The following is a 27384-nucleotide window of genomic DNA, read 5'->3' as shown; positions in this document are numbered from 1 at the left end:
CAAGTGCCCTTTGATAAAATTACAGCAGAACAAGTCAAACCTGCCACTCAAGTCTTCCTTTTACCTGTTTTCAGATCCTTCCTTCTCCGAAAATATTACAAAACAACAGACGTGTCTGTTCCTACCTTATCCCCAGTAAACAGCTGAAAAATCACCTGTGAAAATAATGACTGTTCCTCAGTCTACACAGGGCAGGGGAAGCAGACACCAGAGTGCCCAGGGAGACCACGGCAGCACCTCTGCGGTGGGCATCCGCCCCCAGTGCCCAAGCGTCAGGACGGTCTCGGGTCCTGCCAGAAGGGCTGCGTCTTTGTCAGTGAGCGGGGGTAATAAGGGGCTGGTTCCTTTTGCTAACTGGGGGGAACATACCAGAGGGAAACCCTGCTCCTCTGCAGTTTTTGTGCATAAGGGTTTCCTTCTAAGATTGCGAATGTGTTTGGAGTTTGTTTTTTTTTTTAAGGTTACTTGGTGGTGGTTTTTTAAACAATAGTTTATTGATTTTTAGAGAGAGAGGGAGAGGAAAAGATAAACATGGATGTGAGAGCAAAACATGGATCGCTGCCTTCTGCAGAAACCCCCAGGGGTGGAGCCCGCAACAGGGCTCGTGCCGCACACACGTGTGTGTATTAAAATATGCTTGAAAATTTCTTAAACACTTGCTTATGTTCCACAAAACAGAATTTAAAGTAGCAAAAACATCCCAGAGGAAGACTGGGATATACGGGGAAAATAAAAAACATGTTTCTAAATCATATCGGAATCATGAACACACATTATTTGGTTTCAAATCTTAATCTTTCAACTAAAAAACATACATACAAAAAAACAACGCACTAAATTTCCTTTGTGAGTCCAATTATGAAACAAGTTTCCATATTTACATTGTCTCTACAAACTAGACATAATCCTTGTTTGATTGTTCAAGTTCTGATTATATTTAATAGTTGACCCTACCCAAAAAAATCTTTTTAATCTTTAAAAAGAACAAAGGCATATTTGGGATTCTAATATGTTGATATTACCAAAGTTTTGCTTAGAAAAAAATTAAACTAAATATACAAAGACAGAACATTAACTGTATGCTAGGAACTCTACATACAATACCTTGTTTCATCCTCAGAACAACCCTTTGAACAATTAACGGCTCCATCTAGCAGATAACGAAAGGAATTTGTTCAAAGTCACAGGGGAAATGAGTGGACCAGAGCCAGAGGGATCTAGAGTGCTCCTGTCATACCTGCAAGTGTGTAAAGGATGGGAGGAATTCACACACAGCTAAAATTCTCTAATCAAGTCATGTTTCCCATTTCTGAACATTAAAAATAATATGGGGTAACATTTAAAGTTCAATAAAGGGAGCTGTCTTTGTTTGCATAGCAACCCCTCGAAGGCAAGTCACCAGCACTTGTGTGGGACACAAAGGACAGCAGGTCTGCCCAGGGGAGTGGGATCCGTTTAAAACCCAGGAGCATTAGCGGCACTGAAACCTGCAACTTAGACTTCTTTACCCATTCCCCACAGGGTTGCTGTAAGCCACCTCTCTTTCCTCAAAATCCCCAATTCCACTCCGCCCTCTCATTTTTTCCACAGGCTCAGTGTACAAGGAAATTGGAAAAACAGGGTCAAGAAATCTCAATACCGTATTTTTTCTAAGATACGGGGACCCTTTCTCCTCACAGCTCTTTCTATAAAGAAAGAAGGCAAGGGGGTTAAAGGTTGGAGAGGGTGTTTCTCTCAACCTGTCAATCCTGGAATAAAACGTTAACACGAGGTCTAATTACTGCTTTGCATGGTAAAAAAAATTGCACAAAATAACTGTTTCTCTATTTCAAGTCTATGTAAAAGTAGACAAGTCACACAGTAAATAAAGCAATCGATTCCTTCAAAACCCAGAGTTATCATTTCCTCCGTGGTCTGTCGGCCTCCGTGAACTGATTACTGTGTAACTGCGACTGGACACAGCACCAAGGGCAATGGGAGCAGATTAGATACGACGGCAGTGCAAAACCCATCTGGGTGAGCCGCTCTCCTGCCAGGAACACTTTCAAAACTCTCTCCTCTGTGCTTTTATGGGAGAAAAAAGAGAAATTTCACTAGGGAATCCAAAGAAGCAGTAATATCCCTGCAGTCTTTGCCTGAGACCACAGGTAGTGACCACGATCCCTCTCCTAAGACCACAGGTAGTGAACATGATCCCTCCCCTACCTGAGACCACAGGTAGTGGCCACAATCCCTCCCCTACCTGAGACCACAGGTAGTGACCACAATCCCTCCCCTTAATTTGCTGACAGCAAATCTACCAGTTAGGGTAAATTTGTTGCTTTCTTCTGTCACTTCAGACTCTAACCGTTCAAGGTAAGAACTGGCTGCTGATGAGAAAAGCTGGCTGAAAGCACAGTGCAGAGCCACGGACATCGGCCCCATGGACTGGAGGCTCTTCCTGGCTCAGGCAGCGGGGTGGGAGAGAGGGAGTGTTTAGGTACCATTCCTGACACACACTTGTTTAAAGCATGTTTACCTTCAATAATGCATTACTATCTCTGTTATATGAATGCCCTACCTATGTTTGTAAACCAGGAGAGTAAAACAAAAACAAAACACCAGGGCTTATGTAACCCAGCACACCTGTAACGCAGCTGTCCGACACCTGGAAGGCAATTCTTGTTTCTAGTTCTCTAAAAGGACATACACTTCTAAGGACTTTTACTGAGGGCTCTGTAGTTTCGTGTTAATACATCTGCTAGGTTAGGTGCACTCTCCTCCATCCATTTCCCTCTGAGGTGGCCCCAGCTTCAGGGCATGCGCAGGCGGAGAGGTTGACCAGGACTGACGCTGCATCGCCCAGTCAACACAGGGGCACACCTACCTTTACCCAGAGAGCAATCAGACATCCCTTTACCACAACATGAATGTCAAGAGGTTGATATACTACCTTACTAAAGATGCATGTCTGCAGGCAGTTTTCAAAGACTTGAAGCACATTTTTAAAAATTCTAAAGTCGTTTAGACACTCTGTAACTGCTAAAAGGAAGAAAGCATACAATCGTGTGCCAATCTTGATTTAAAGTTGGGGCTCTGGCATGAGTTACACCGATCTCACAAATTAAAATGAGTCCAAGAATAGGAAACATGTCATCTAATCTCCTTCACTAACACACGTAAGACGATCTGGTTGTTTGTAATGTGAAATCCAAGTCAAATGCTACTCTTCAGGCTTACGTGCTTATGTTTAACAGGAATGGACTGAAGCGGAGACTTTCATCGATGACACGCAAGCTCATTACTAAAACTGCAGTGCACCAAAAATATACTTTTTGCTTATCTAACAATTAGGTGTAATTTTGACTGATTTACAAAATAATAATTACAATAGTAATTACCTACCCTTTTTGCTTCCCTCCCCTCCCAAAAACTCAGGTGCCTATGTTTGTATAAGGATTTCTGGTCCCAAGAATTAACCAATCAGGTGCAACCTCACTACGTGACGTGACCAATAAGATGAAGCTCTGTGATATGACCTATACATTTATGGTTCAAGACGGGGCATTCACACCCCACAGCTATTGTTGTTGACTGCTGTCATTTTTTATTTGACAACCTAAGGGGAAGGGGTCAGGGCAAGTGTGCATGCGTTAAACATTCTTGCAGCACACCGGGTGAAAATCGCTGGACTAGAAGACAGATGTGTAATTGTAGCATTGCAGTAATTACACATGTTCTGCATACTGTGTGACATCAGCCCAGCTTCGTTCTACTGTAAAAAAAAAAACTATATGAGACTGAAGTTGGGGTTAGAATCCCCTAGAATTATAGAACCGGCAGGATGGCCAAACACCCACATGGATTCAGAAGTTACATCATGTTTGGAATTTTACTGTGAAATTTTCCTTTTCAAGAAATCAGCGTACACAATATTTCAAAGAGCTTAATATTTATTCTCACACACAGACAGCAAATATCTCAAGACTTATGAGAGTTAAGTCAGAAAATTTTGCCAGCTTAAAATCTACCTGTTTCTCCATGGTAGGTAATCAGGTTCTTGGAAACATGAAGACTTTCTTCCTGAATATAATCATCTTTACTGGATTTTCGGGAACCAGATTTCAGTACATCCCCCTTTATGTTGGTTTGTCATTAACTGTGATCTTACCTCACAGCCAGGAGCTGGACGTGGTATCTACCACTGGCTACATCATACCCAACGACAGCACATCGCAGCCAGATCACCATCACCCATCTACCTGTCATCTAGTATCTCCCTGCCTATCATCTGCCTCTCGACCATCTCTGTCTGTAATCCGTTTAACGTACAAGCAAAGTCACAAAGACCACGGACTGTCTGACTCACTTACGGGGCACGTCCAGAACAGGGAAGTCTAAAGGCAGAAGGTGAATCAGCGACTGCCCAGGGCTGCAGTGAGAAACGGGGAGGGAATGCAGCACGGATGGGTGGGGCCTTTACTGGGGGATAAAGATGTGCTAAAATCAGACTCTGGTAACGGTTAGTCTTGTGAATTACTGAAAACAGTGAGCACCACCCTGCAGACCCCTTGGCTTAGCCCATAGCAACTGACTTCAGACTTTTGGCTTCCAGAATTATAACAGATAAACATGTGCTGTTTTAAGTGATCAAGTTTGTGGTTCTTTGTTACAATGGTCCCAGTGCAGGCAGCAAGTAAACACAGGTTGTAGGCTGGCCGGGGTGGCTCGGTGGTTGAGTGTCGACCTACAAGGAGGTCTCGGTTTGATTCCCGGTCGGGGCACCTGCCCAGGTTGCCAGCTAGATCCCCAGTGTGGGGCGTGCAGGAGGCAGATGAATGACTCTCTCCTCACTGATGTTCCTCTCTCCCCCTCCCTCTCTCTGAAATCTACTAAAAACATATTGTATATAAATAAAAGGCTGCAATCTTTCCCCTCCTGCTCTATCCACTATGAAATTACCAGCTACAGGTTATCCCTTTTAAAAAACAGTCCTTTGTACACACAGCAAATTTCACTTCTTTCTTCCCCCAACATGAAACCAATCCTGAGGCACTGGCGGGGTGGCTGCTGGCTGGCGCTTCGTCCCGTACGCCAAAAAGGTTGCGGGTTTGGTTCCTGGTCAGGGCACATATCGAGGTTGCAGGTTCGATCCCTGGGTAGGGTGTATACGGGAGGCAACGGATTAATGTTTCTCTCTCCCCCCCACTTCCTCTCTCTCTAAAATCAACAAACATATCCTCGAATGAGGATTTAAAATAATTTTTTAAAAACCTGACTCAACTATTAAGTAAAAACCAGCACTTTCTATTAGCTACTGGGTAGATTTCAAAAACTTTATGTATGTGAAAAGTAACTAGAAATGGTATTGCCATTTTTGTTTTGGATTATTTTTGGGTTTTTGGTTTTAAAACCCCAGTGCCCAGACAGTAACTTAGAAAGTGCTAACAGGTCCTATGCAATCACTTGCGAGGCATCTAAATGTTAACAGCACAAATGTGATTTCAGTAGACAGTTCGCTTCAAACATGTGTAACAGCAGCAATGTGGGGCAGGAGGCGCGAGGCGGGCAAGACAATCGCCGGGCAGCAGGAAGCTGGCAGCAACACTGGGAAACCGAGAGGGAGCACCAGCGACGAGCAGCACGACCCGCAGGCACCACGCCCACTCCTGCAGCCCAGCACCAGCCCGCTCCTCCACCTTTCCCCATTCCAGCCTCGTCAGCTCACTGTGGGACGGGCTCATTCCAGTGCCTGTCTAAGGAGAAGGGAACTAAGGTTCTAAATGGTGTGACTGACATGAGTGCAGGGGTCAGGAAGGGGCTCTCAAACAGGAGCCTACACCTACCAGACGCAGAGCCTGCTTCCCAGGGTGCAGTCCCTGCGGTGATGCCTTCACCTGTGGGAGGCACCATGTGGGTGGGTGGCCCACTCCTGTGCCATGGCACTGACTCTAGCCACAGGGCTGGTTACTACCTTCTCAGCCATCTCCAAAGTAGCCATCAGGACACTGCTACCTCTGTCTAAAATATTCCTCCTGTTATAAACTTCGATATCCCAACTCAGCACAGAAGAGAAGCTATTAAAGCTGTGAGTCTGCTGGGAGGAAAGCTTTCCCTCCAAAGGCGAATTACCTAAGAGAAGGTCTGGGTAAATCTACCCTGCATTCAGCACCGCACCATTAAAACACAAACACTGCCCTCCAAAGCCACACTTCAGCTTATAAAATTATCATCTACTCACAAGTTAAAAAATAGTTCCTGTGTCCTGGACAGACCTGATAACTAGCTCAAGCAAATAATCTTTCATAACTTGAAAAGAGCAGAAAATAAGTATCTCAAACTCTATAGTTTCATTTTTCTCTCAGAATAGAATATCTAACAATTTGTTCTTGGAATGTGTTCATCAGACATCATTTAAGTAAAGCCCGGCTCCCATAGGATGGATAATCCTGCAATAGCCACAGTCACGTTTCTGAAGGATGATGATGAAGGTGAACATGGCACACACATGCATCCACAGAGTCAGAGTCCCTGGCGTGTTGACACCGGTCATCCAGGGAGCAGGGCTGCAGGTGAGTTTCCCTTCTGCTTCTCCAAAGCTTGAAACACCCTACGATGAACATACATCCTTCTGGTACCAGGAAAAATTATGTTTTTAAAACTTGTCTAGCCTGGCCAGTGTGGCTTAATGGTTGTGTTGACCTATGAACCAGGTCACAGTTCGATCCTGGTCAGGGCACAGGCCTGGGGTTGCGGGCTCGATCCCCAGTAGGGGGCGTGCAGGAGGCAGCTGATCGATGATGTTTCTCTTTCATTGATGTTTCTCTCTCCTTCTCCCTTCCTCTCTCTAAAATCAGTAAAAGCATATTTAAAAATAAACAAGTAAATAAAATAAAACCTGTCTAGCTATAAGAAAGAAAGAAAAGCCCAACTGCATGTTCATTAAAAACAGAGAGATAAATGGAACTTCACTAAGTGAACAGACAAAAGAACTCAAAGCTCAACTTCTGTGCCAGGTTTACAGGTACAAAAGCACAAATAACACTCAGTATTTCCAAGTCTGCCCTGTGGTTATCACCGACCCTGAGTGCGGTCCCCAGGCACAAAAATGGGTTCTTTTAAAAAGGAAATGACTGTGCTGACACACAAGGAGCACTTAAGACTGGATCCTGTCATCAGACCTCCTGCTATGATCCATTAAAAACGCATCAGGGGAATGCCGGGCTCAGAGGCATCAGCTAGGGGCGGCCATAAAAGTGCCTTCCACAAAGTAGGCAAAGACAGCAAAGCATAAAACTGGACTTTTATGCAGAGCTAGATCTAAAACCCTACAAAAGTTCTAATCCTCAATAAAATCCATCAATAAAATCTTTTTTTAGAACAGACTGATTTAAAGAGTTGGGCCATTACCTTTGTAAGGGTACAAAATGCTCTAAATGCCCAGAATTTTTTTAATAAATGTACCACTACATCAACTGAAAGGCCTAGGAAAGGGCTACCTTCCTCATTTCCATATGTAGTTATGAGTCTAGAAAACTTTTAAATCTTGAACCAAATATTCCTGAACAAATGATTTTCCTGGGTTTAAAAGAGTTATGTATTATTTTTATTTAAAAAAACTATCAATGTATACTATGACTACAATGAGTAAATGTATAGGTTTGCGTTATTACCAGCTAGTAAGTTCTTGAATTTAACACCTTGTTTTCATGTTTGTCTCTAGCACCTATCACAATACCTGGAATGTAGCGAGTGTCTGATAAATGCTGGCTGAGTGAACAGCTGGATCAATAAAGGCTTGCTTTTTGGTTAATCGTCACCTGAGGATATTTTTTCCGCTGATTTTTAGAGACTTGGAGGGAGGGAGGGAGGGAAACATTGATGTGAGCCAACACACTGATTACTTGCCCCCCCCACAAGCCCCAGACAGGCTGAGGATTGAACCTACAACCCAGGTATGTGCCTTTGACTGGGAATCGAACCCTCCACCCTTCAGTGCACTGGCTAATGCTCTAACCACTGAGCAAACTGGCCAGGGCAATAAAGGCTGGTTCTTAATCCCCACACATTGAAATGTGACCTACTCTAGGAAAAATTCACCAAATTAAGTGGTTTTCTTTTTAAAAAATTACAGGACTTTTATATCAGATAAGAAAAATAAATGGAGGAAAAATCAGTGACAGAAAGACCAAGAGAAAACTTTTAAATAAAATATGTTAAGTGGAAAGATGTTTTCATGAAAAAGACAACTACTAACATTATTTATGTAAAAACTATGCCCCACCCAATTCCAAAAGAAGAGGTGACTCAGTGTTTAAGGCACAATAAGATCAGTAAAAGAGAACAGTACTGGCAGGAAGGCTGACGGTGCTTCCAGCTACCTCCATGGTACATAGCAAGCAGTCCAGGAATAACCTTGGCTGCAAATTTTTGGCGACTGAAGGGAGGTGAGAACTCTACTGCATTGCACAGGAGTTTCCATTTTCTGATTTCACAAGCTGAGTTCTGAAGACGTCACCATCGCTCCCTCCTCCAATGCCCAGACTCTGCCACTCAAGAGCAGAGTCTGTACTCAGGCCCAGGATGGCTCCCTGGGAACTGGGAGGGCTGCCCTGAGAGACAGGCCTCACCCCTCGTGGAACCTTCAATCACTCTCCTGACAGCTGCCTCCAGATGGGACACTGCTTACGACTGGGACATGCCCCCGGGTTCCCAATCCTGGGCTTTTATCCGCTGTTCCCAACGGGCAGAATGTCATGCCCTTCTAATTCTTAAATAGAATGTGTCTCTACGCACCCCTCACACTAACCACCTCCCATCTGCTCTTCTTTCTGACCCACCAGGGCACTTTGGGGGGTGAATGGGGGGATTACACCTGCCTCTATCCACCTGAGAGCGAGCACATGTGAGGGCAGGATGACCTCTACACGTCCTCAGATCTTTAATGCAGGAAGAAAATTCACCTGAGACGGCATAGTAGTGGAAACTAAAAAACATAATGATTTAACAAAACATAGTAAAATGCAAAAAACCACAAACAGTACCTTCTAAAATCATGCTACATTAGAACGTATCTAATATAAAACAAACCAATCTATAAGCTAAGTTTCTCCAACAGAAATAAATATGTACTGATAACCTTGAATCAAAGGTGAGAGTTTAGGGTAACTCACAGAAACACACACATTTAGGCCGTTTAATCTATGAAGTGATTTCTGTTGTTACTGAATTAGATTTTATTTAACCAATGTAATACCAATGTTTCTGGTAACATTAGGTGTAAGGTAAAAAATATGTACTTTTTTATTCATAAGCTAACCCCTTTCATTATTCCCTAAAATGTAAATGTCTCCAAATTTAAGTTGGAACAATAATTTTTAGAGAAAGAGAGAGGGAGAGAAGCCTCGATTGCTGTTCCACTTACTGATGCATTATTGGTTAATTCTTGTATGTGCCCTGACTGGGAGCAAACCCCCAACCTTTATCCGGACGACACTCTAACCAACTGAGCTACCCAGACAGGGAGGAATAATAATTTTTAAACAGTGTAACAGTTTTAGCTGGAATTCTATAAGCAAGAAGGTATGTACGACTTACTCTGAACTACAGCTGATCACCCTTTCCACTTCTTTATTTTTTACTTATTTTTATTTTGTTCTCACCTGAGAATATTTTTTCCATTGCTTTTCAGAGAGGGTAGGAGGGAGGGAGGGGGAGAGAGAGAAACATCTATGTGAGAGAGCCACATTGACTGGTTGCCTCCAGCACGCATCTGGGGGTGGGAATCAAACCAGAGACCCCTCGGTGCTCAGGTTGACACCCTAACTAACCACTGAGCAACACCGCCCACGGTGTTTCTTTATTTTTAAAAGAAATCCAAAGTCTGTAATATTTTTAACAGCGCTATTGAGATAAAATTCAAATACCATACAATTCACTCATGTAAAGTGTACAATCAATGGATTTTAGTATATTCACAACGTCTGTGATATTATTCAAGGCTCAATGTTGCAGCCAATGTAGAAATCATAAAAACTTAAGAGAAAAGATAGGAGGTTCGCCAGGCCTAACAAGAACACTAAATTACTAGTCAGTTTTCCACAGTTGGTTCTTCACAGGACTGATACCTATATTTTATAAATATATAACTAATGTAACATGTTAACTTAATATAAATGTTACATATTTTTTCAATTCACATATTTATTTAAATTATTTATATTTCGGTCCTAGCTCTATATTCTTCCATCTTGAAATGTAAAGTGACGCTAATATCCAAATGAAACAGAAGTGTTACTAAAACCAGAGCAAGCTAATGGGTGCATATATCCTAAGTTTAAATCCTTTTTATTCTTCCGTTTAAACTAAAAAACAGTTACTGCTTTAGGTCTAGCAACCCTGGGACATTCCTTTCTAACTCAGTGAAGCATTTGGACCACAGGGCATGAGCACTGCAGGCTGTCTCTTCCTGGAGCTTCCAGCAGGGTAAACAAGAAGCCCCTCCCAGCCACCAGGAGGGCTCTCGCCTTTCCTCCAAGCACAGGACCCAAGTGCTAAAGTTGCAACCACAGTTTCAAATAGAGCTGTGGTTCCGGATTTAGCCGCAGCAACTATTTTGTCACAAGTCTTCGCAAAATTTCCATAAAGTGTAAGTCAATGATTAACAGAGAATAAAAGCAAATATTTGCCCTTTGTTTACATGAGACCACAGTGTATTCTTTCCTTTGGTTCATTTGGTTTAGACTACACATTACATTTTGGCTAGAGTTAAATTCTCCTGAACGTCCCAGACCGGGGATGAGAGGAAAGCTCCCCCAGAGAAAAGCATTAAATCTCAGTCATCAAAGTGTTAGAATCAAACCAACTGTCCAAAAAGCTGAGTAATAAATACTGTACAGGACAGGTCTGGGTCTCTACTTATCTGCAGCCATAGAATTATCATTTATTGGCAGCAGAAAAAAACAGGAAAGGGGCAGAATTCACCCTACCAAGTTCTAATATTTCAACTAAATGAAAACAGCGGTGGAAAATCGTTATGTATCTCTATAAAAGCTTTTCAAGAATATTCTTCACCCACAGTCTTAACGGTTACAGGCCCAGCTGACGCAGGGTCAGCCATCAACCCGAACCTGCCAGGCCTTTTCCGTCTGTGAGGAAGAAAGGCGTGGAGTAATAACGTGGTTTACACCAAAGCTGTAAGACCAAAGTCTTACAGAATTATCACATGTCCAGTGAGAGGCACCTTTCGTAGCCTGGGAGCCTTCATTCAAAACCATACATACTTTATCTCAAAACATTAATATTCTTCAACTACCTCATTTTTCATATCCAGTGTAAGTTTTTACTTTACTAAATAAAAAGTTCAGAACCCCAAGAACCTAAGTATGTACTGTAAAAACTAAAGTATTATGAATACAAAAATCTTAAGTTTCTTATGGATGGCTTCTTCCATTGTTACTTTGCTCCCTGGCTAAAGCAAAATTGCAGACACCCTTGCAACCAGTGTAATCCACTGGTTTTATTATGGAAATAACACAGTATTATAATAATAACAAAAGGTATAAAAATTGTATGTCGACTATAATTAAAAATTAAAAATTTTTAAAGGTATAAAAAAATCTCCTTCAAACCCCAGACAACTAGAGCTTTTCTTGGACGGGACCGCTTTTCTTGGGTGTGCATTTTTCCAGAAGTTTTCTGAGCAATGGAGGCATGTTTAAGTGTGTGTATATATGATATGAGGTCAAACACAATTTGGAATAAACAAGTGAGAATTTTTGGAGACAACATAAATTCCTTACTCTGTGCGACGAACACCCTGGCTCATCAGTTCAGGTCACACGAGGGAGAAACCCAAGGGCAGAATGTTTGGCTAACCACCGTTCATTCTGTTGAGGTTTTTTGAAATGAATTTGTCCTGCTTCCAGTATAGCAGCGACTGTATTTGCTAATTCAGTGTGTGAAAACTGTGCATTTCACAAGCACTTTTACAAGCCAACTGGTATTAGCCAACAGCACGACGACCAGACACCCGGCCGCCGGCTCGGGGTGACTCGGCCCGACCAGGCCCGCTGGGTGGGCGACCCTCCTGCTCTCCAGCCTTCAGCTTCCTGCGGCTTCATTCAATCGGCGCGCCAGGCGCCACCTGGAAGCGCTCCCGCGTTCCCAAAGGGCACCTCCCTCCCTCCTGCTCCTGCCGACGGGTCCTCCAAACACCGGCGGCCCGCCCGCTCCGCGAGCCCCGCGGCGGGGGGGGGGGGCGCCAGGGCCCCGAGGCCAGGCGGGGCCGACGACGGCGACAAGAGCCGCCCGGTCCCCTCGCGGCCGCCGCCCCAGAACGAAACTTCCTACCGTCGTAACGGCCGGGGCTCTGGGGCCCCTGCTCCTCACGGCGTCAGAAACGAGAACTGCGCCTCGGGGGGGGGGGGGGGGACCGCTTCTCCCGCCGCCGGGGCCACTCCCTTTCCTCCCGCGGCTCCCAGGCCCGCGACGGGGTGGGGTGGGCCCGGGCGGCCACTTGCCCTCCCGGCCACCTGGCGCCTCCTTCCCCCTCGCCCGGGGCAGCGGCCGAGGTCCCGGGGACGCGACAGCGGGGCCACGGGGGCCGCGCGACACAGGCGAGGACGCGGGCTCGGACCCGCGGCGCCCCAGCCAGGCGGGGCCAGGGAGGCTGGGGGGACAGGGAGGCCGGCGGGGCTCAGGGAGGCTGGGGGGACATTGAGGCTGGGGGGTCAGGGAGGCCGGCGGGGCTCAGGGAGGCTGGGGGGACAGGGAGGCTGGGGGGACAGGGAGGCCGGCGGGGCTCAGGGAGGCTGGGGGGACATTGAGGCTGGGGGGTCAGGGAGGCCGGCGGGGCTCAGGGAGGCTGGGGGGACAGGGAGGCTGGGGGGACAGGGAGGCCGGCGGGGCTCAGGGAGGCTGGGGGGACAGGGAGGCTGGGGGGACAGGGAGGCCGGCGGGGCTCAGGGAGGCTGGGGGGACAGGGAGGCTGGGGGGTCAGGGAGGCCGGCGGGGCTCAGGGAGGCTGGGGGGACAGGGAGGCTGGGGGGTCAGGGAGGCCGGCGGGGCTCAGGGAGGCTGGGGGGACAGGGAGGCCGGCGGGGCTCAGGGAGGCTGGGGGAACAGGGAGGCTGGGGGGTCAGGGAGGCCGGCGGGGCTCAGGGAGGCTGGGGGGACAGGGAGGCTCCGGGAGGCCAGCGGGGGTCAGGGAGGCTGGCGGGGGACAGGGAGGCTCAGGGAGGCCGGTGGGGGTCAGGGAGGCCGGCGGGGTCAGGACACCGCCGCGTGACTCCCGACCCGCACAGGTAGCAGGGAGGGCGGGGCGCGCACTGGACCCAGCAGGTGAGCGCGTCCAGATCTGGGGCCCGGGCGGGGCCCGCGTCCCGCACTCGCCTGGCCCCCAGGTGGCAGGCGCGCACCTCCGAGCCCGGCGGGAACAGGGGCGGGGCGAGGGGGAGCGGGGTCGGGGTCCGGGGCAGGGGTCGGGGTCGGGGCTCGGGGGCCGCCCGCACTCACCCAGGCAGGCAGGTCGCAGGCGCGCACCCCCAGGCGCACGGCGCGCTCCTCGTCCTCCAGCAGCGCCAGCGCGCGGCACAGCCGGGTGGCCTTGAGGCCGCGGCTGCGGCGGCACCAGGCGAGCAGCGCGAGCGCCAGCACCACCCAGCTGAAGCTCAGGCCCAGGTAGCCGAGCGCGTACACCGGCAGCAGCAGCGCGAAGCTGCGGGCCAGCTGCGCCAGCAGCCCCACCACGTCCACGCTCAGCGCCGCGCCCGCCGGCTCGGCGCGCGCAGCGCCGGCCCCCGGGCCCGCGGCCCCCGCGTCGCTCATCGCCAGCCGCGAGCCGCGCAGGGAGCGCGTCCGGTCCCGGCCGAGGAGGCTCAGCCCGCGCCAGCGCCCCTCCGCGGGGACTGCGCTGCCCCGGCCGCCCGCCCGCGCTTCCGCCCGCGGGCGGCGCGTGACGTCAGCGCGCAGGGCGGGCCCCGGGGCGGGGCCTGGGAGGGCGGGGCGCGGCGGAGCTGGGGGCGGGGCTGGCGTGGACGTCCTTCGCGGGGCGGGAGGGCGCGGCCCAGGGTTCCGAGCATGTACGGGCGCCGGGCGGGGGGGCTGGGCTGCTCCGACGTCGCGGGGGGGTGGGCCTGCCTCCGGGACTGGGCGGGGCCTAGCGTGGGACCGCAGGGAGAACGGGTCCCAGGGCGCCGGCCCGCGGGCCGTGATGCCGGTGGGCGGGCCGGGTGGCGGCGGCGTGTTCGGTCCTGGCCGCAGGGCTTGGGGACGCCTCTGTCGCTTTCCTAGGGGCGTCGGGGCGACGGGTGGATCCGCTCCCGGAGGGCGGGTGCGGAACGAACGCGAGGTGCGCGCTCCCGCGTGTTCCTTACGCCTGCGGGGGTGGGGAAGCCGCGGTTTCAAACTTTGAACACGTTACCGGGCAAACACGCCCCCGAGCGGTGGACGGGCGGCGCCGGGAGCGGGCGGGAGGCGCAGCTCCCCGGCGTGAAGCGGGCCCGGGGGGTCCCTTCCCGCTGGGGGGCGGGGGCGACGCCGGCAGGACGCCGCTCGCCTCCCCGACGGTGCTCGCGTCCCGGCCGAGCCCCGCGGACACGCCCGGCGCGGACCTCGCTGGTGATGTGAGCACGCGGCCTGACCGCTTCGTTTCCCGGGAGACGCAGCCGGCAAGCGCTCGTTAGCGCCCGTGGGCACCGCCGGTGCCTCCCGAGGAAACATTAGCCGAACGCGCACGGGGCGGGCCCGCTGCTCAGCCCGCCCCACGCGGCCGAGCGGGCCCTGGGCCGGCGGGTCCCACGCAGCCGCGGGGCTGAGCCTGGCGTCTCCAGGACAGAGCGGGTCCCCGCAGCCCCCGTTGCTGGGCGGGAGGGAGAGGACCGCGGGCGCGGGATGGAGCTGCAGCGCGGCCGCCGCGCTCAGGGGCTGGGCGTCAGCCCTGGGCGGGAGGGTCACGGGTTCCAGTCCTGGTCAAGGGCAATACCTCGGTTGCAGGGGGCAACCAATCAATGTGTGTGTCTCTCTGCCCCCTCTTCCCTCCCTCCCACTCTCTAAAAATCAAAGGGAAAAAAAATACCCTCAGGCGAGGATTTAAAAAATGACTAAGCTGCAATCTGCCCTGTTAGACTGGAGGACTCAGACTTACTAACACGGACTTTGGGGTGGGCGAAGCAGGGGCATGCGCTGGTGGCTTTGCCAGTCTCGTTAGTAATTCCACTAGGCTTTAAGTTCCTTGAGGGCAAGAACCACATTTACTGGTTTTATCAGCATATCATCAGGCTGGCACAGTGCCTGGCAAGGCAGGTGCGGAATGAACAAACACACCTGTCTTGCCCTCATCTGTGAGTCTGTAGGTAATAATGTATGCATGTGTGTGTTGCTATGGAGACACATACATATCTCTCAAAAACCTTGCTCTAGGGTCTAAAACACTCAACTTCGGTGGAGGGCACTAAATCTCAAAGGAAGTGGTTTTCCCTTTTTTGCTCTTCACCAAATTACATTATGTAAGCTGTAAATACAGGGGTGGGCAATAGTAGGTTTACCCTCGTAAGTACACAAGACAGAGTTTGTTCTTGTATTATTTATCAATTATTGTATCATTTTCCATATAAACAATTGTAAACCTACTTTTTCTCACTGCTATATATAAAATGGTGAGTCTCAACCCTCTTCCTATGCAACAGCTTAATGCTCAAATGCCAGCCTCCACTCATGACTAAGTTATGACGTGCAAAGTAATTGCCTTGTAAACACAGGAAGGAGCATGAGCCTTTCCTCTAAAGAGCTGCAAAATCACGTCTTGTAAAGACTTGTGTGAACACAAACCACGTAAGAAATCCTGCATGTCCGAGATAAAAGTATTTGACCTGGAGGCCTAGGGATGTAAAATACAGTAAAGAGACATGTCTGTGTGGTACCTCAATCAGCCTCCCAGCCTCAGCTGCCTTTGTGAGCCCATTTCCCTGTATTTGGTCATACCAGCATGGTAGAGCACATCTCTGCACCGAGTCTAATAACAGGCCCCGTTCAGTTCTTAGGTTCTCACTAGTATTTTATTTTATTTTTTTATTTTATTTTATTTTATTTTTTAGTTAATCCTCACCTGAGGATATTTTTCCCATTGATTTTTAGAGAGAACGGAAGGGAATGGGGGGGGGAGAGAAATATTGATGTGAGAAATATCGATTGGTTGCCTCCTGCACGCACCCAGACTGGGGCAAGGGATTGGATATGCAACCCAGGTATGTGCCCTTGACCAGAATCCAACCTGCAACCCTTTAGTGTGCAGACCGACACTCTAACCACACCAGCCAGGGAACCTTTCCTAACTTTTATGTTCTTCCTAAGTGCTGATGAGTGGAAATGAAAAAGGTAGGAGTAATATGTTCAAAACCGGAGTATAATTAAATAAAAAAGGTTTTCTGGATGTTAATTTCTTTAAGGTAAGGAGCTGAGTAAATGGCCTTTGTATCTGGAACACATAGATGGAACCATAAAACTGTAAACTGGTTCATAATAGTATGTGACTCAAAAGTACACTGTCTGGAAAATAAATTTTGTATCAAAAGAACAGACTGATGCATTGCTTAAAACATGATTTAAGAATTTACACTTTCTGTGTGTGAAAACTTTGAGTGTAATCTTTTCTAAGCATCATTTGCATACTAAAATGCAAAACAGTGTTTGGAAACAGCTGAGTGTAAGTTAGTGGTGCCTCACTGGAATGGGACTTGCACCGATCCATCCTGCACATGATAAAATACACCTGAGACGCAGAACATTTGTCTTCATGATTCAGCTCTGTTCTCCTTTTTTTAAAAAAAGATATGTCTTTATTGACTTCAGAAAGAGGAAAGGAGAGGGAGAGAGAAACATCAATAATGAGAGTCATTGATCGGCTGCCTCCTGAGGGGCGAGCAGCAACCCGGGCGTGTGCCCTGAGTGGGAATTGAACCAGGATCTCCTGGATCATAGGTCGATGCTCAACTGCCGTGGGGTCGCACTCATCCCGTGTCACATGAAAAGTCATCCTTGTTCTGGGGTGACCTGCAACAGATGACCACTAGAGTTTGTGTTTGAATTTTGGAGCCTTTATTAGCTGGCCACCAGCTACAGTTGTGGCATCTCACCCATGTAAGAGCCGAACTGCAGCCCCGACCCTCAGTTCTTCTCTTACTCTATGCTCAGTAACCACAAAGGCAATGCAGTAAAGGGGTTTCCAATAATTTGTCAGGCTGTCAGCTTTTGGTACAGGAAACAAGGGGGGACCTTTAGCAACACAAAAGGAATGATTTAAACACGATGTTTTATAATGAGTAATGGGGTTATGCTTGGCTGGAGTGTGACTGGTTTGATCTTTCTATGGGAACTGGGCTGGGGGGGGGGGGTAATTATTGGGCTAGCTTGTCGGGCTTGTCCTATACAGTAGAGATCTTGTTCTACCTTTACTGTTTGTTCCTTAGGTATATTCTTCTGGCCATGGTGGCCAGAACAGTCCTTTCAACGACTGCTTTTTCAAGTGCATGGATACCTCCATTCCAACAGGTGTGTTTTATCAAACAACACAAACGGGGAAATGATCTGTAAAGTGCAAAGTCTTATACAGATGAAAAGCCCTTTCCAATCACCGAGGGAAAATCTGCGCGGTCTGACACTGTTTCACCGCCTGGTCACCCCACCTTTCCAAGAGCCAGGTGGGGGCCTCTGCCCAGCCAGGTGCCACCAGGCTAAGTGGAGCCAGTTACCCGGCTGCCATGCCTCCTTTTTCTCTTTAGGTCTGCTCCTGCCGGCCCCACAGCGGGGCCAATCCAGCTCCGTTCACGCACCGAGTGCTGCACCGCCGGCCACCCCACACGCGGGGACCCCCGACTTCGCCAGCCTCCTTCAGCGCCCCTTCCTTTGGGGCCCAGGGAAGTCCCAAGCCAGCGATCGCTCGGCCCTCCGCCGCTCCTGCCTGCCGGTTGCTAGGAGTCGGGGACACGCGGGCGCGCCAGGGGAGGCCGCGGGGCATGCCGGGCCAGCGGTAGCTCGGCTCTCGGCTGCTCGCGCCTCCGGTTGCTAGGAGTCGGGAACGCGCAGACGCACTAGGAGAGGCCGCGGGGCATGCCGGGCCAACGGCCGCTGGGCTCCGGGTTGCTCGCGCCCGCTGGTTGCTAGGAGTCGGTGACGCTCCCCGCGGAGGATCCCAGGCCGCGGGCCTCTGCGCCGCGGCCGCGCCTGCGAGCCGGGATGGAGCCCAGGAAGGTGGGTGCCCACGGCCGCGCGTGGTCCCGGGTGCGCGGCGGAATCTCTGGGAAGCTGCGGAACGCGGTTAATTGGTCCAGTCCCCTCCGTGTCCAGTCACCCGGCGGCCCCGGGCCGGCCGGACTCGCGTTACCACTGAGTCTGGGACTCGGGCGGGCAGGTCCGGGCGCGCTTCGCCGCCCCTGCCCCGCGCCGCTCTCCCGCGGACTGCGGCCTCTTCCTGTGTCCCTCTCGCTCCCGCTTCCCAGTCCCCAGCGGCGTAGTGTCCGCGGCTTGTTAGGCTGGCTTTCAACCCGAACGCGCGATTCGGTCACCGGAGCAGCGGTCGCTGCAGACCCGAGCAGTGCTGTCGGGCCCACGGGGCGTCGTCCACTTTGGATGGTGGTTGATCGTCGCTTTGAAAAGGAAAACTCGAGTGTGTGCGAGCTGCCCGCGCCCGCCCTTGCTCGGTGCAGCCCGGACCGGCCTCGGGCGGACGCAGGCGCCGGCTTCAGCCCGCCTCTCTGCCCGCGTACGTCTGTCTGTCCCGGGAGAGCTCCTGCGTCATCCTTAGCTTCATCTGCTCGCGTGTTTGACTTTGTTTAGTATTGCCAGTTCTTGTTCTCGTATTGCTCCTTTTTGTAGCGTAAGTTTTAACATGTGCTTATAATATTTTAAAAATCGCCCTGAGGATCTTTTATGCCTTTTTTTTTTTTTTTTAAATACTATAAAAACTTTTGTTTATTTTCTTGGGTCATTTTTTTCTATTTGTTTATCTTGATTCTTCTCTGTCTCTTTTTCTTACAAAAATATCCTCACCCCAGGATATGCTTTTATGGATTTGGGGGGGAAGGGAGAGAGAAAACATCAGTGTTTGGTTGCCATGCCGGACCACGGATCAAACCTGCAATCTAGGTATGTGCCCTGACTGGGAATTGAACCCAAAACCTTTTGGTGCCCAGGAGGATGCTCCAACCAACTGAGCCAGTGGCCAAGCAGATTTTTCTCTTTCTTATGTTGGTTTTTCTCAAATGCCTCACCGACCTTTCGTATTTATGAATGAAGCACTGGCTTAATTAAATTTTTTGAGTGTCAGGGGACTGGGGCTGACAGGCCACAGAGTGACATGGAAAAGGTGAGGACTTCATGTTACCTACACTTAGCCTGAGCCTTGAAGCAACATGGACATTTACATTATGAAGTAGCCAAAGGAACACATTCTGTAATAATTTATAGTTAATTTTAGACTAGCGAATACTTTTTAAAAATCTGTATTTCTATTACCTTTTATACTGGTATATAGACAGTAAATTCTTGCATATTAAGGACTACTTGTTGACTAAAATGGTCTAATGAAAAGGAGCTTGCTAGAGCTTGCAAAATTGGTTAAACTTGAAAAGTTCTAACTTTATACTTTTCTGTTTAGAGAAGAACCAAAGACGATACATGGAAAGCAGATGACCTCAGAAAACACCTTTTGGTAATGTATTTAAGAGATTTGAGCTGGGTCCAATGGGACAGTTTTTCCTGGTTTTCAGCCTTGTACTACTTTGCTTCCATGTGGCTCATTTCAGGGGTGTTTTTGACTCAGAGGTAAAGCCATGTGGTTAGCAGCTCTGGGTCTGTGGTGGGAAAGCATTTCCTAGCCCAGCCTGTATCTCACCAGCTCTGTCCAGTGTCTGTTGTGGTTGAGAGCCCAGGCTGTGGGTGTAGGTGTGTGGTCTGTGCGTTGTGTGCGTGTGCCTGTGTGTGGAGGGAGGCTTGGGGGTTGCAATGGAGACCCCCTGAGAAGTTTATAAGGAAGGTCCTTGTTCTTTGGGTGGGACCTGGGTGGGCCGTGTCTCAGAGACTGACACTTCAGTATCCTGTTCTTTTTTTTTCTAACCTGTGTGGTGTTTCAGATTTGACTTGGCAGCAAATGCAAATGTGCCTCATACGTGGGCGCTGGTCTTCAGTCATAGAAATGCTAAGTGTGACTCCACCTATGTGGCCGGGGGGGTGGGGGTGGGCGACACACACACACAGTGGCATCCTGTGTTTTTAAGGCCCTTCACTGAGCATACCTGTTTTGTCAGAAACTCCTTCCTTTCTCTTGCTCTAGGCTGCACAGTCAGGTACCCCCAGGGAAGACAAGAAACAGAAGGAGAAGAAGCTACACAAGGACTCAGAAACAGACATCCCAGAGTCCAAGGAGCAGAAGCCCAGGGGCCCAGACCGAGACACCAAGCGCAGAGAGAGGGTGGTGGACAGAGATGGCCACAGCTCCAGGGATCATCCTCATGGGGACAGAGACAAGGAGAAGCCACGGGAGAGGAGAAGGGACTCCCGGGACCCGGACAGAGAGAAGCTGAGGAACAAGGCCCGAGAGCATGACTCAGAGAAGCACCAGAGCCGGGGCAAAGACCGGGAGAGGGACCGAGAACATGACAGAGAGCACCACGTGCGGAGGGAGGAGCCCAAGCCTGCAGCCCCGCACCATGCCCTGCCTGAGCGCAGGATGAGGTCAGGTGCGTGTCCTGAGCTGTGTAGTCCCCATTCCACGGCCTGTCATGTGGGGCGAACTCCTCTGAAGTGCTCACTCGCCATGTCCTTGTCTCCCCCGGTTTTCAGACCTCTCGGCTTTGTATTTGGTTGTGTCCACCCTGAACTGTGCATTTTGCAAGGTGGTTTCCTTTTCTCTATTTTAAAACTCATTTTAGTGAATGAAAGGAGTAACTATTTTCTCATCATTTGCTAGAGTTTTACTGTTGAAACATATTCCAGATTAATTATCTCAATCTCAATCCATATTGTAGATAAACGAAAATTATGCTCTTCAGTAAAAGAATTCCTTGGAAGTGTCAGTTTTATTTTAAGCAATATTTGGCTATTTATCTGAATATTTAAACTGGTCCTCATCTTTTAAAGTGTTGATTCTCTTCATTTTAAGCCTAATGACTTTTGTCTGTGCCAATTCAAAAGTGAAAGTCTGGTGTTCACTGTTGGACAGAACTGTGTGTGTCGTGATTGTGTGTGGCTCTATTGGTCCCTATGGCCTCTCGAGTAAGTGGTGGGTGTGGGTGGGTGGCAGCAATGGACCATAGGTGGCACCCTCCTCACAGGGGCCTCCTGCCTCTGCAGCACCCTCAGCAGTGGGGTCCCCCACTCATGCCGAGGTAGCATTGACTCCCTTGCAGCTGAGCACTTGACGGAAATGTCTGCCCAATGGGGCCCGTTTTTCTGGACGACTTGTGCTGCCCTGAGCACCTCTGTCAGAGATACAGAAACCCTGAAGGTGTGCGTTTGGCTGGTGCCCCCAATTTCCAGTAGTTAGTTGTACATTGGCTAGGTTGCTTCAGTAGCGTTTTCCACTGTCATCTCCATTACTCCATTTTAGTCTGGATTCTAGGACTTTCCGTTCTTGAGACTGTAGAATGTGTTCTAGTAGAATGTGTTTCCATGGGTTAATGCGTAGGGTTGTGATGCAGTATGTACAATAAAGACTGCAGCAAGATGTTAGGAGGCCTTTCTGATGTCTGAAGTTTGGGAATGTTAAAAGTATGTTTTCTTTTTGTAGTAAGTAAAGTCAGAACTGACGAGAAGGAGAGGAGAAATGAGGACTCTGAAAGAGATGAAGAGAGAGAAAGAAGATACCGAGAAAGGAAGGTACTGAGCCCAGGCCCCCAACGCGGCGAGGTAGATGGCACGTTATCATTAGCATAGACTTCAAGGCCTGAGAAGACATCCGGGGGTAAACTATGCCTTTGATTGTAATGATGTCCTTATGATCACTTCTGGAAGTGTACTTGCTAGATCAGAGTCAATGTAGACGTCCCCATTCACCTGCATAGAGGCTGTAGGTATTTGTGGCATCAGGGCATCCCTGTGTCCTCAGCATACGTGTCCCGGGCGGTGGCATGACTCAGGAGGGTGGGCGTAGATGGCATTTGTAGGTTGGTGGCAGGTGTGTCCTTCTGCACTCTGGTGTCTGATACCTGTGGCACAGCTGGTCCCTGCCTACTGCATTTGTTTGCTTTCTAGCAGAATCTTTTTCATCTAAGGGCACTTTAAAGGTCAACTCTGTTCTCCATTGGTGTTGCTGCTCTCTGTGTGCTTTGAATTTCACTTGTGGAATTCTCCACATTTTAAGTTTAAAGTTATGAGGTAGTCGAGGTATAGAGCCCCTTCACCACACCAACATTGTAGAAGTAGTCCCTTGTGTTTTGTTCTGAGTCCTTGTAATTTTTTTAGCACTTAAATCTTTAGTTTCCATAGAACTTACTCTGGTGGTGGGCGTGTGGTCAATGAAACAGGAGTTTTGTCTGGGGCTTGTTGGTGTTTCTTGGGAAGAGTGGGTGGGGGCATGGGGACTGCCGGGATCCACCAGAGGAGAGCAGCATGGGGGATGGAGACAAGGGGAGCCATGCAGTCAGGACCCTCGACCGTGGAGCAGGCTACCAGGGAGTGCCGATTGGTGTGAGTGGAGGTTCAGTTTGGGATTCTGTAGGGACATGTTGATGATGTTCCCAGAGCCGGGAGTTTGAGCCCAAACACTATGCACTGACAACCTGTCCTGCATACCAGCAGCCACCACTTCTGATGGGTGTCACGTTACCACTGAGTGTCCATAGTGGTCTGGGGTACAGTGATGACTAAACCACAGTGCCCTGTCTTAGGAGTGTCCTTGTGGGTAGGGTGCAGGCTCGTGAACTGCCTCAGAGACAGCCTGTGATGAGAGGGGTCACAGGAGAGCCTGCATGCTGGTGCAGCTCGGGATGCGTAGGAGTTGCGGGGAGGGTAACAAGTGCAACAAGGAGGGATTAGAGGAGGCCTGAACTGTGCTGGGATGGGGACATGGTTCCCACATCAGGGTGAGGGCGGTGGGCTATAGGGTCATGCTGTCCTATGGGTTTTTCTTTGCCGAGCGTATCATCAGAGTGCCTGTGTAGGGAGGTCCCTGCAGCAAGACAGAGGACCAGAGGATGGGGAGGGAGGGCAATGGTGGTTCCACCTTCCTCGCCTTTGTTGTAACGTGCACAAAAGACAGCGTGCATGTCTTCTGTGCTCATGCCCTTTTCACTGTGTTCCTTCATAGCTGCAGTATGGTGACAGCAAGGACAACCCCCTGAACTATTGGCTTTATAAAGAGGACGGGGAGAGGAGACACAGGAGGCACAAAGATCCGGATCGAGGAAAGAAGCATCAAGAGAAAAGCAGCACAAGAGAAAAAAGAGAGAAGTATTCAAAGGAAAAAAGCATTTTGCTCTCCAAAAATGAAGGGGAAAAAAGACACAAAGAGAAACGACATAAAGAAGGCTTTCACCTTGATGATGAGAGGCACCAGAGTAGCATGGACAGGAAAGAGAGGTCATCGAAAGAAGAGCACAGGAAAAGGGAGCCCAAGGTATGGGGTCTGGTGCTGCATGCCCTTGGCTGCCCTGAGCGGCACCCCTGCAGCAGAAGGCACGCTTGAGTGTCGCCATGGTGAGACCTGTGGGTTGAGCGCCATTGCCTTGTAAGACGCGATTCGTGTCTGTGTTGTGTGGTCAGTACATAGATTCCTGACCTAGGACACAGAAAGCACTTTCAACACATGTTCAGAAATCTATCATAAAGTTTTGAAATTTAACGTAGAGGAAGCTGATATTTTATTTAGTTAGTAAATCCTCACCCAAGGATGTTTTTTTCCATTGATTTTTGGAAAGAGGGAGGGAGAGAGAGAGAGAGAAACCTCGAGGGGATAAAGACACATCAAATGATTGCCTCCCCGGGGCCAGGGATCAAACCTGCAACCAAGGTACGTGCCCTTAACTGGTAATCGAACCCGAGACCCTTTAGTCCACAGGCTGATGCTCTAACCACTGAGCAACACCGGCCAGGGCCCCATGTCTCCCTTTTTAAACAGCCTACCTTTGCATGTTCATTTCTACAATCTAATGCTTTTTATTTTAAAAAGTTTATTAATGTAAGAGAAGATTGTTTAAATTTTTTTCCTACAGGTGCATGGATCTATGAAATAGCCACATTTCATGTTTGAAGTTAAATTTAAGCAGTGTAATGATCTAGTCCTACTCTTCCGAAAAGAATGTGGAGTTGAAAAGTAGAACTTTCTCTTACTGAGCTAATGCATCTCTTTTAGGATATCTAACTTTATTCACCCCCTTACATAATTATCTAATTGACTAAAAATACCCATGGCCTAGTGCTGCTGTTAAATTTTGAGTCTCTGCTTGTTTTACAGGTTATTAATTACGGTTAATTGATCACGATTTACTGATTAATGGTCATGGAACTTTTTTTCTTTTATAGAATGGTGAACACAGAAACCAAGGTGGGAGTTCAAAGAGAGACTCGACTGGTGGCCAGTAAGGAATGCGCATCCTTCTGTTGATTATTAAGTATAACACAGAATGCTTTAAACTGAGTTTTTCTTATTGGGCCTAATTATAGCCAGTAAATGGCAATAAATTATTGACAAACTTCACTTGCTCAGCCCTCCAAATTATATCTCAGGTGCACTAGGTAACTTGGAAACTGGTTACAAGTTATCGGTCCTATTTTGCCTTTTTTAATATTTGCTCATACAAAATTAGGAAATTAGAACTCACTTTGGGGAGTAACTCATTTAGAAGACAGCCCCTCCATGCAGGACCATCCCGCCTGGGAGGGTAGAGCATCTGCAGGGTGCTGTTGGTCCACATCCGATAAACATGTGACATGCCACATATGCCCCAGCCCTGGTCTGTGGCCGCAGTGAGGCCCTGCCAGTATCTAGAGTGAGGGCGTTGCACCAGCCAGCAGGAATGGCCTGTCTGCCTCTCTCTGGGCCTTTTCTTCACTGAAGTGGTACCTTTTTGTGTGTGGGTCTTGTGAAGATTACAGATTAGAGTTTGTGTATAACCTTATTTTGTATATAAGCTGTAAATTTTAATTTGTTCTTTGTGGCAACCGTATTTGGTAATTCTTTTTCACAGATTAGGAAAACGCAGCTAGGTGCCTTGCCTGAGTTTTTACAAGTTTGAGCAAAGGCAGCACTTAAACCCTGGGGGCACATTCCTAGCCTTTGTACTGCAGTCAGATGGACCGCACAGGGAGACTGTGCTCAGCCATCTCGTGGTCCACATGCCACAGTGAACTGGGGCGAATGTACATACCAAAAATTGAAAATCAATTTGAAAATTTGAAAGCCTTAATTTTAGGTACCAAATAACATAGAGCATATGATTAAAAAATAGAACATTTTAAGATAAATCTTTCTTTTGGAAATTCAAGTATTTTATTAAACCTAAAATAACATTTGGGATTGACTAATATAATTACAGGAATTTTCTAGAATTCATATAAGGACGTAGATTCACAGGAAAGTTTGTTAAAACAGTTTTTTCTATCTGAAGATATCTTGTGTCTCCTCTGGTTACTGTGAAATAATAAACACGCTGGGAAGACTTTAGCATTCACAGTTCTAATAAAGCTCACTTTAGAAACTTGCCACCTAGAGCAGTTCTTAACCTCGTCAGATATTGAGAAGATTCTTCGCTGACACGTAGAATGTTTTATTTTTTAAATTAATTTTGGTTTAATTAATTTTGGTCATATTTTCTTTCTAGGCATGCAGAGGGTGTAGTGAGGAACAGTGGAAGAGATCAGGACTTGAGAAGGAAGGTACGACCTTTGCGTTGATCTCACTGCAGTCAGGTTAGTTGGCATCTCCGTTTTCCTGATGGTTCATTGGAGTGCTGATTCCTGGAGGCACATAAGAGACATTCTAGATTAAAAAACTGGAGCAGGTGACATTCAGACGGGCCGTGTGTGTGTTCCTGACCGTGCAAACGTAGGGAAGTGTTCATGGGTAGGACACAGAATAGGGAGAGGCCGTGCTAAAGTTTGGAATTTATTTGTATGACACTTTTTTTCTTTAGCCATCAGAATTACTGAAGTTTTTCGAAAAGGATATGTTTATTAACTGCTTTCTCTTTTTGGTCATACTAATGAGGTAGCAAATTCTTAAAGAATTTGAAGGTAGGTTGTTAGTTTTATACTTACATTTTTAAGTCAGCAACTTCAAATGAATTTCAGAATACATGTATTTCCCAGCCTATTTGTAAAGTTCAAATTTATGGTTGAATTTTTTTGTTATGTGTCTGATTTTTACCTGTAGGAAGCTGAAAAGGAAGACATGGACTTAGAAAATGTTAACTATACAGCCAGTTTTGAAGATGATTTTGAAGTATGTATAAACATTACCATTTTTCTTGGCTTAAAATAATTCTTAAAATCAGCTTTAGTAACTTATGGCGCTTTTTCTTTACTACTGTTAAGATTCCACATCTGTTTAAGTCTGTTATCTGTAAAAAGTTTGTTATACGTCTACCAATGCTGACCAGTGTGATGTAATTAATGACATTATAACTTAACCCGTTAAGGGCAGTGCATCCAAACATGTGCATGTGTGTGTACACGCGTGCACATACGTGCAGGTGTCACGCGTGCACGTGCAGGGCCCCGCAGGACGGGCGCGCAGGCCTGTGGGTGCGGCCCGTTTCGGGGAGCGGCGCGGCGGTGCGCAGACTCGTGTTCGGGGCCCCGAGCGGGCGCCTGCGCCGGCTCTGAGCCCTCGCGGGGCCGTCGGCGTGTTTCCATGTTCGGACGTAGCCTCTCTGAAGGTGAAGCGTATCGGGGCGGTGCTGGTTGATGACTTGGAGGGAGTCTGGGCTCCGTGCGGCGGCGCTCCCGCCGCCTGCGCCCCCCACCCAGCCCCTCCCGGAGCGCCGCCTGTGGCCTGCTCGGGGGCCTGTTTCTGCGCGCGCGCCTTCCTTACTTCCTGGGTTCACGGTCCTCGTAGGCCCCGTCGGTCCTCCCCGTCGGGCCGCTTCCCTGAGCGCGCGCCTGGCAGCCTCCTTCCCTCGCGGCGGCTGCCTCACCCTCACGTGGCTGCTGCGCTCCTAGCGCCTGCGCCACGCCTTCCCCACGTGCCTCCCTGCGCCTGCGCCACGCCCTCCCCACGTGCCTGTGCGCGCCTACGCCACGCCCTCCCCACGTGCCTCCCTGCGCGTGCGCCACGCCTTTCCCACGTGCCTCCCTGTGCGTGCGCCTGCGCCACGCCTTCCCCACGTGCCTCCGTGCGCCTGCGCCACGCCTCCCTCACGTGCCTCCGTGCGCCTGTGCCACGCCTTCCCCACGTGCCTCCCTGCGCGTGTGCCA

The 27384-nt window shown here is 49.0% G+C and overlaps 2 protein-coding genes across 4 annotated transcripts in view; one reads left to right on the top strand and one right to left on the bottom strand.

Annotated features, from left to right (window-relative positions):
* The window catches only part of ESYT2 (extended synaptotagmin 2), a 56959-nt gene extending 43074 nt beyond the window's left edge, over positions 1-13885 (bottom strand). For 2 of the 3 annotated variants that reach the window (XM_081147430.1, XM_081147431.1), the window contains exon 1: positions 13495-13884. In XM_081147430.1, coding sequence (XP_081003556.1) covers positions 13495-13806 — 312 coding nt within the window. In that variant the 5' untranslated portion in view covers positions 13807-13884. Of the gene's footprint in view, positions 1-13494 lie in introns of all 3 variants that reach the window. The other variant, XM_081147432.1, reaches the window with a different exon arrangement.
* A 4171-nt stretch (positions 13886-18056) lies between these two features.
* The window catches only part of DYNC2I1 (dynein 2 intermediate chain 1), a 35932-nt gene continuing 26604 nt past the window's right edge, over positions 18057-27384 (top strand). Inside the window, exons 1-8 of the mRNA XM_081146933.1 lie at positions 18057-18225; positions 19631-19684; positions 20306-20711; positions 21761-21849; positions 23279-23587; positions 24493-24548; positions 25791-25845; positions 26342-26410. Of these exons, the coding sequence (XP_081003059.1) occupies positions 18211-18225; positions 19631-19684; positions 20306-20711; positions 21761-21849; positions 23279-23587; positions 24493-24548; positions 25791-25845; positions 26342-26410 (1053 nt within the window). The 5' untranslated portion in view covers positions 18057-18210. The remainder of the gene's footprint in view (positions 18226-19630; positions 19685-20305; positions 20712-21760; positions 21850-23278; positions 23588-24492; positions 24549-25790; positions 25846-26341; positions 26411-27384) is intronic.

The sequence above is a fragment of the Miniopterus schreibersii genome (assembly GCF_964146895.1).
Source record: "Miniopterus schreibersii genome assembly, chromosome: 9".
Classification (NCBI taxonomy): domain Eukaryota; kingdom Metazoa; phylum Chordata; class Mammalia; order Chiroptera; family Miniopteridae; genus Miniopterus; species Miniopterus schreibersii.
This window is presented reverse-complemented; position numbering and strand designations above follow the sequence as displayed.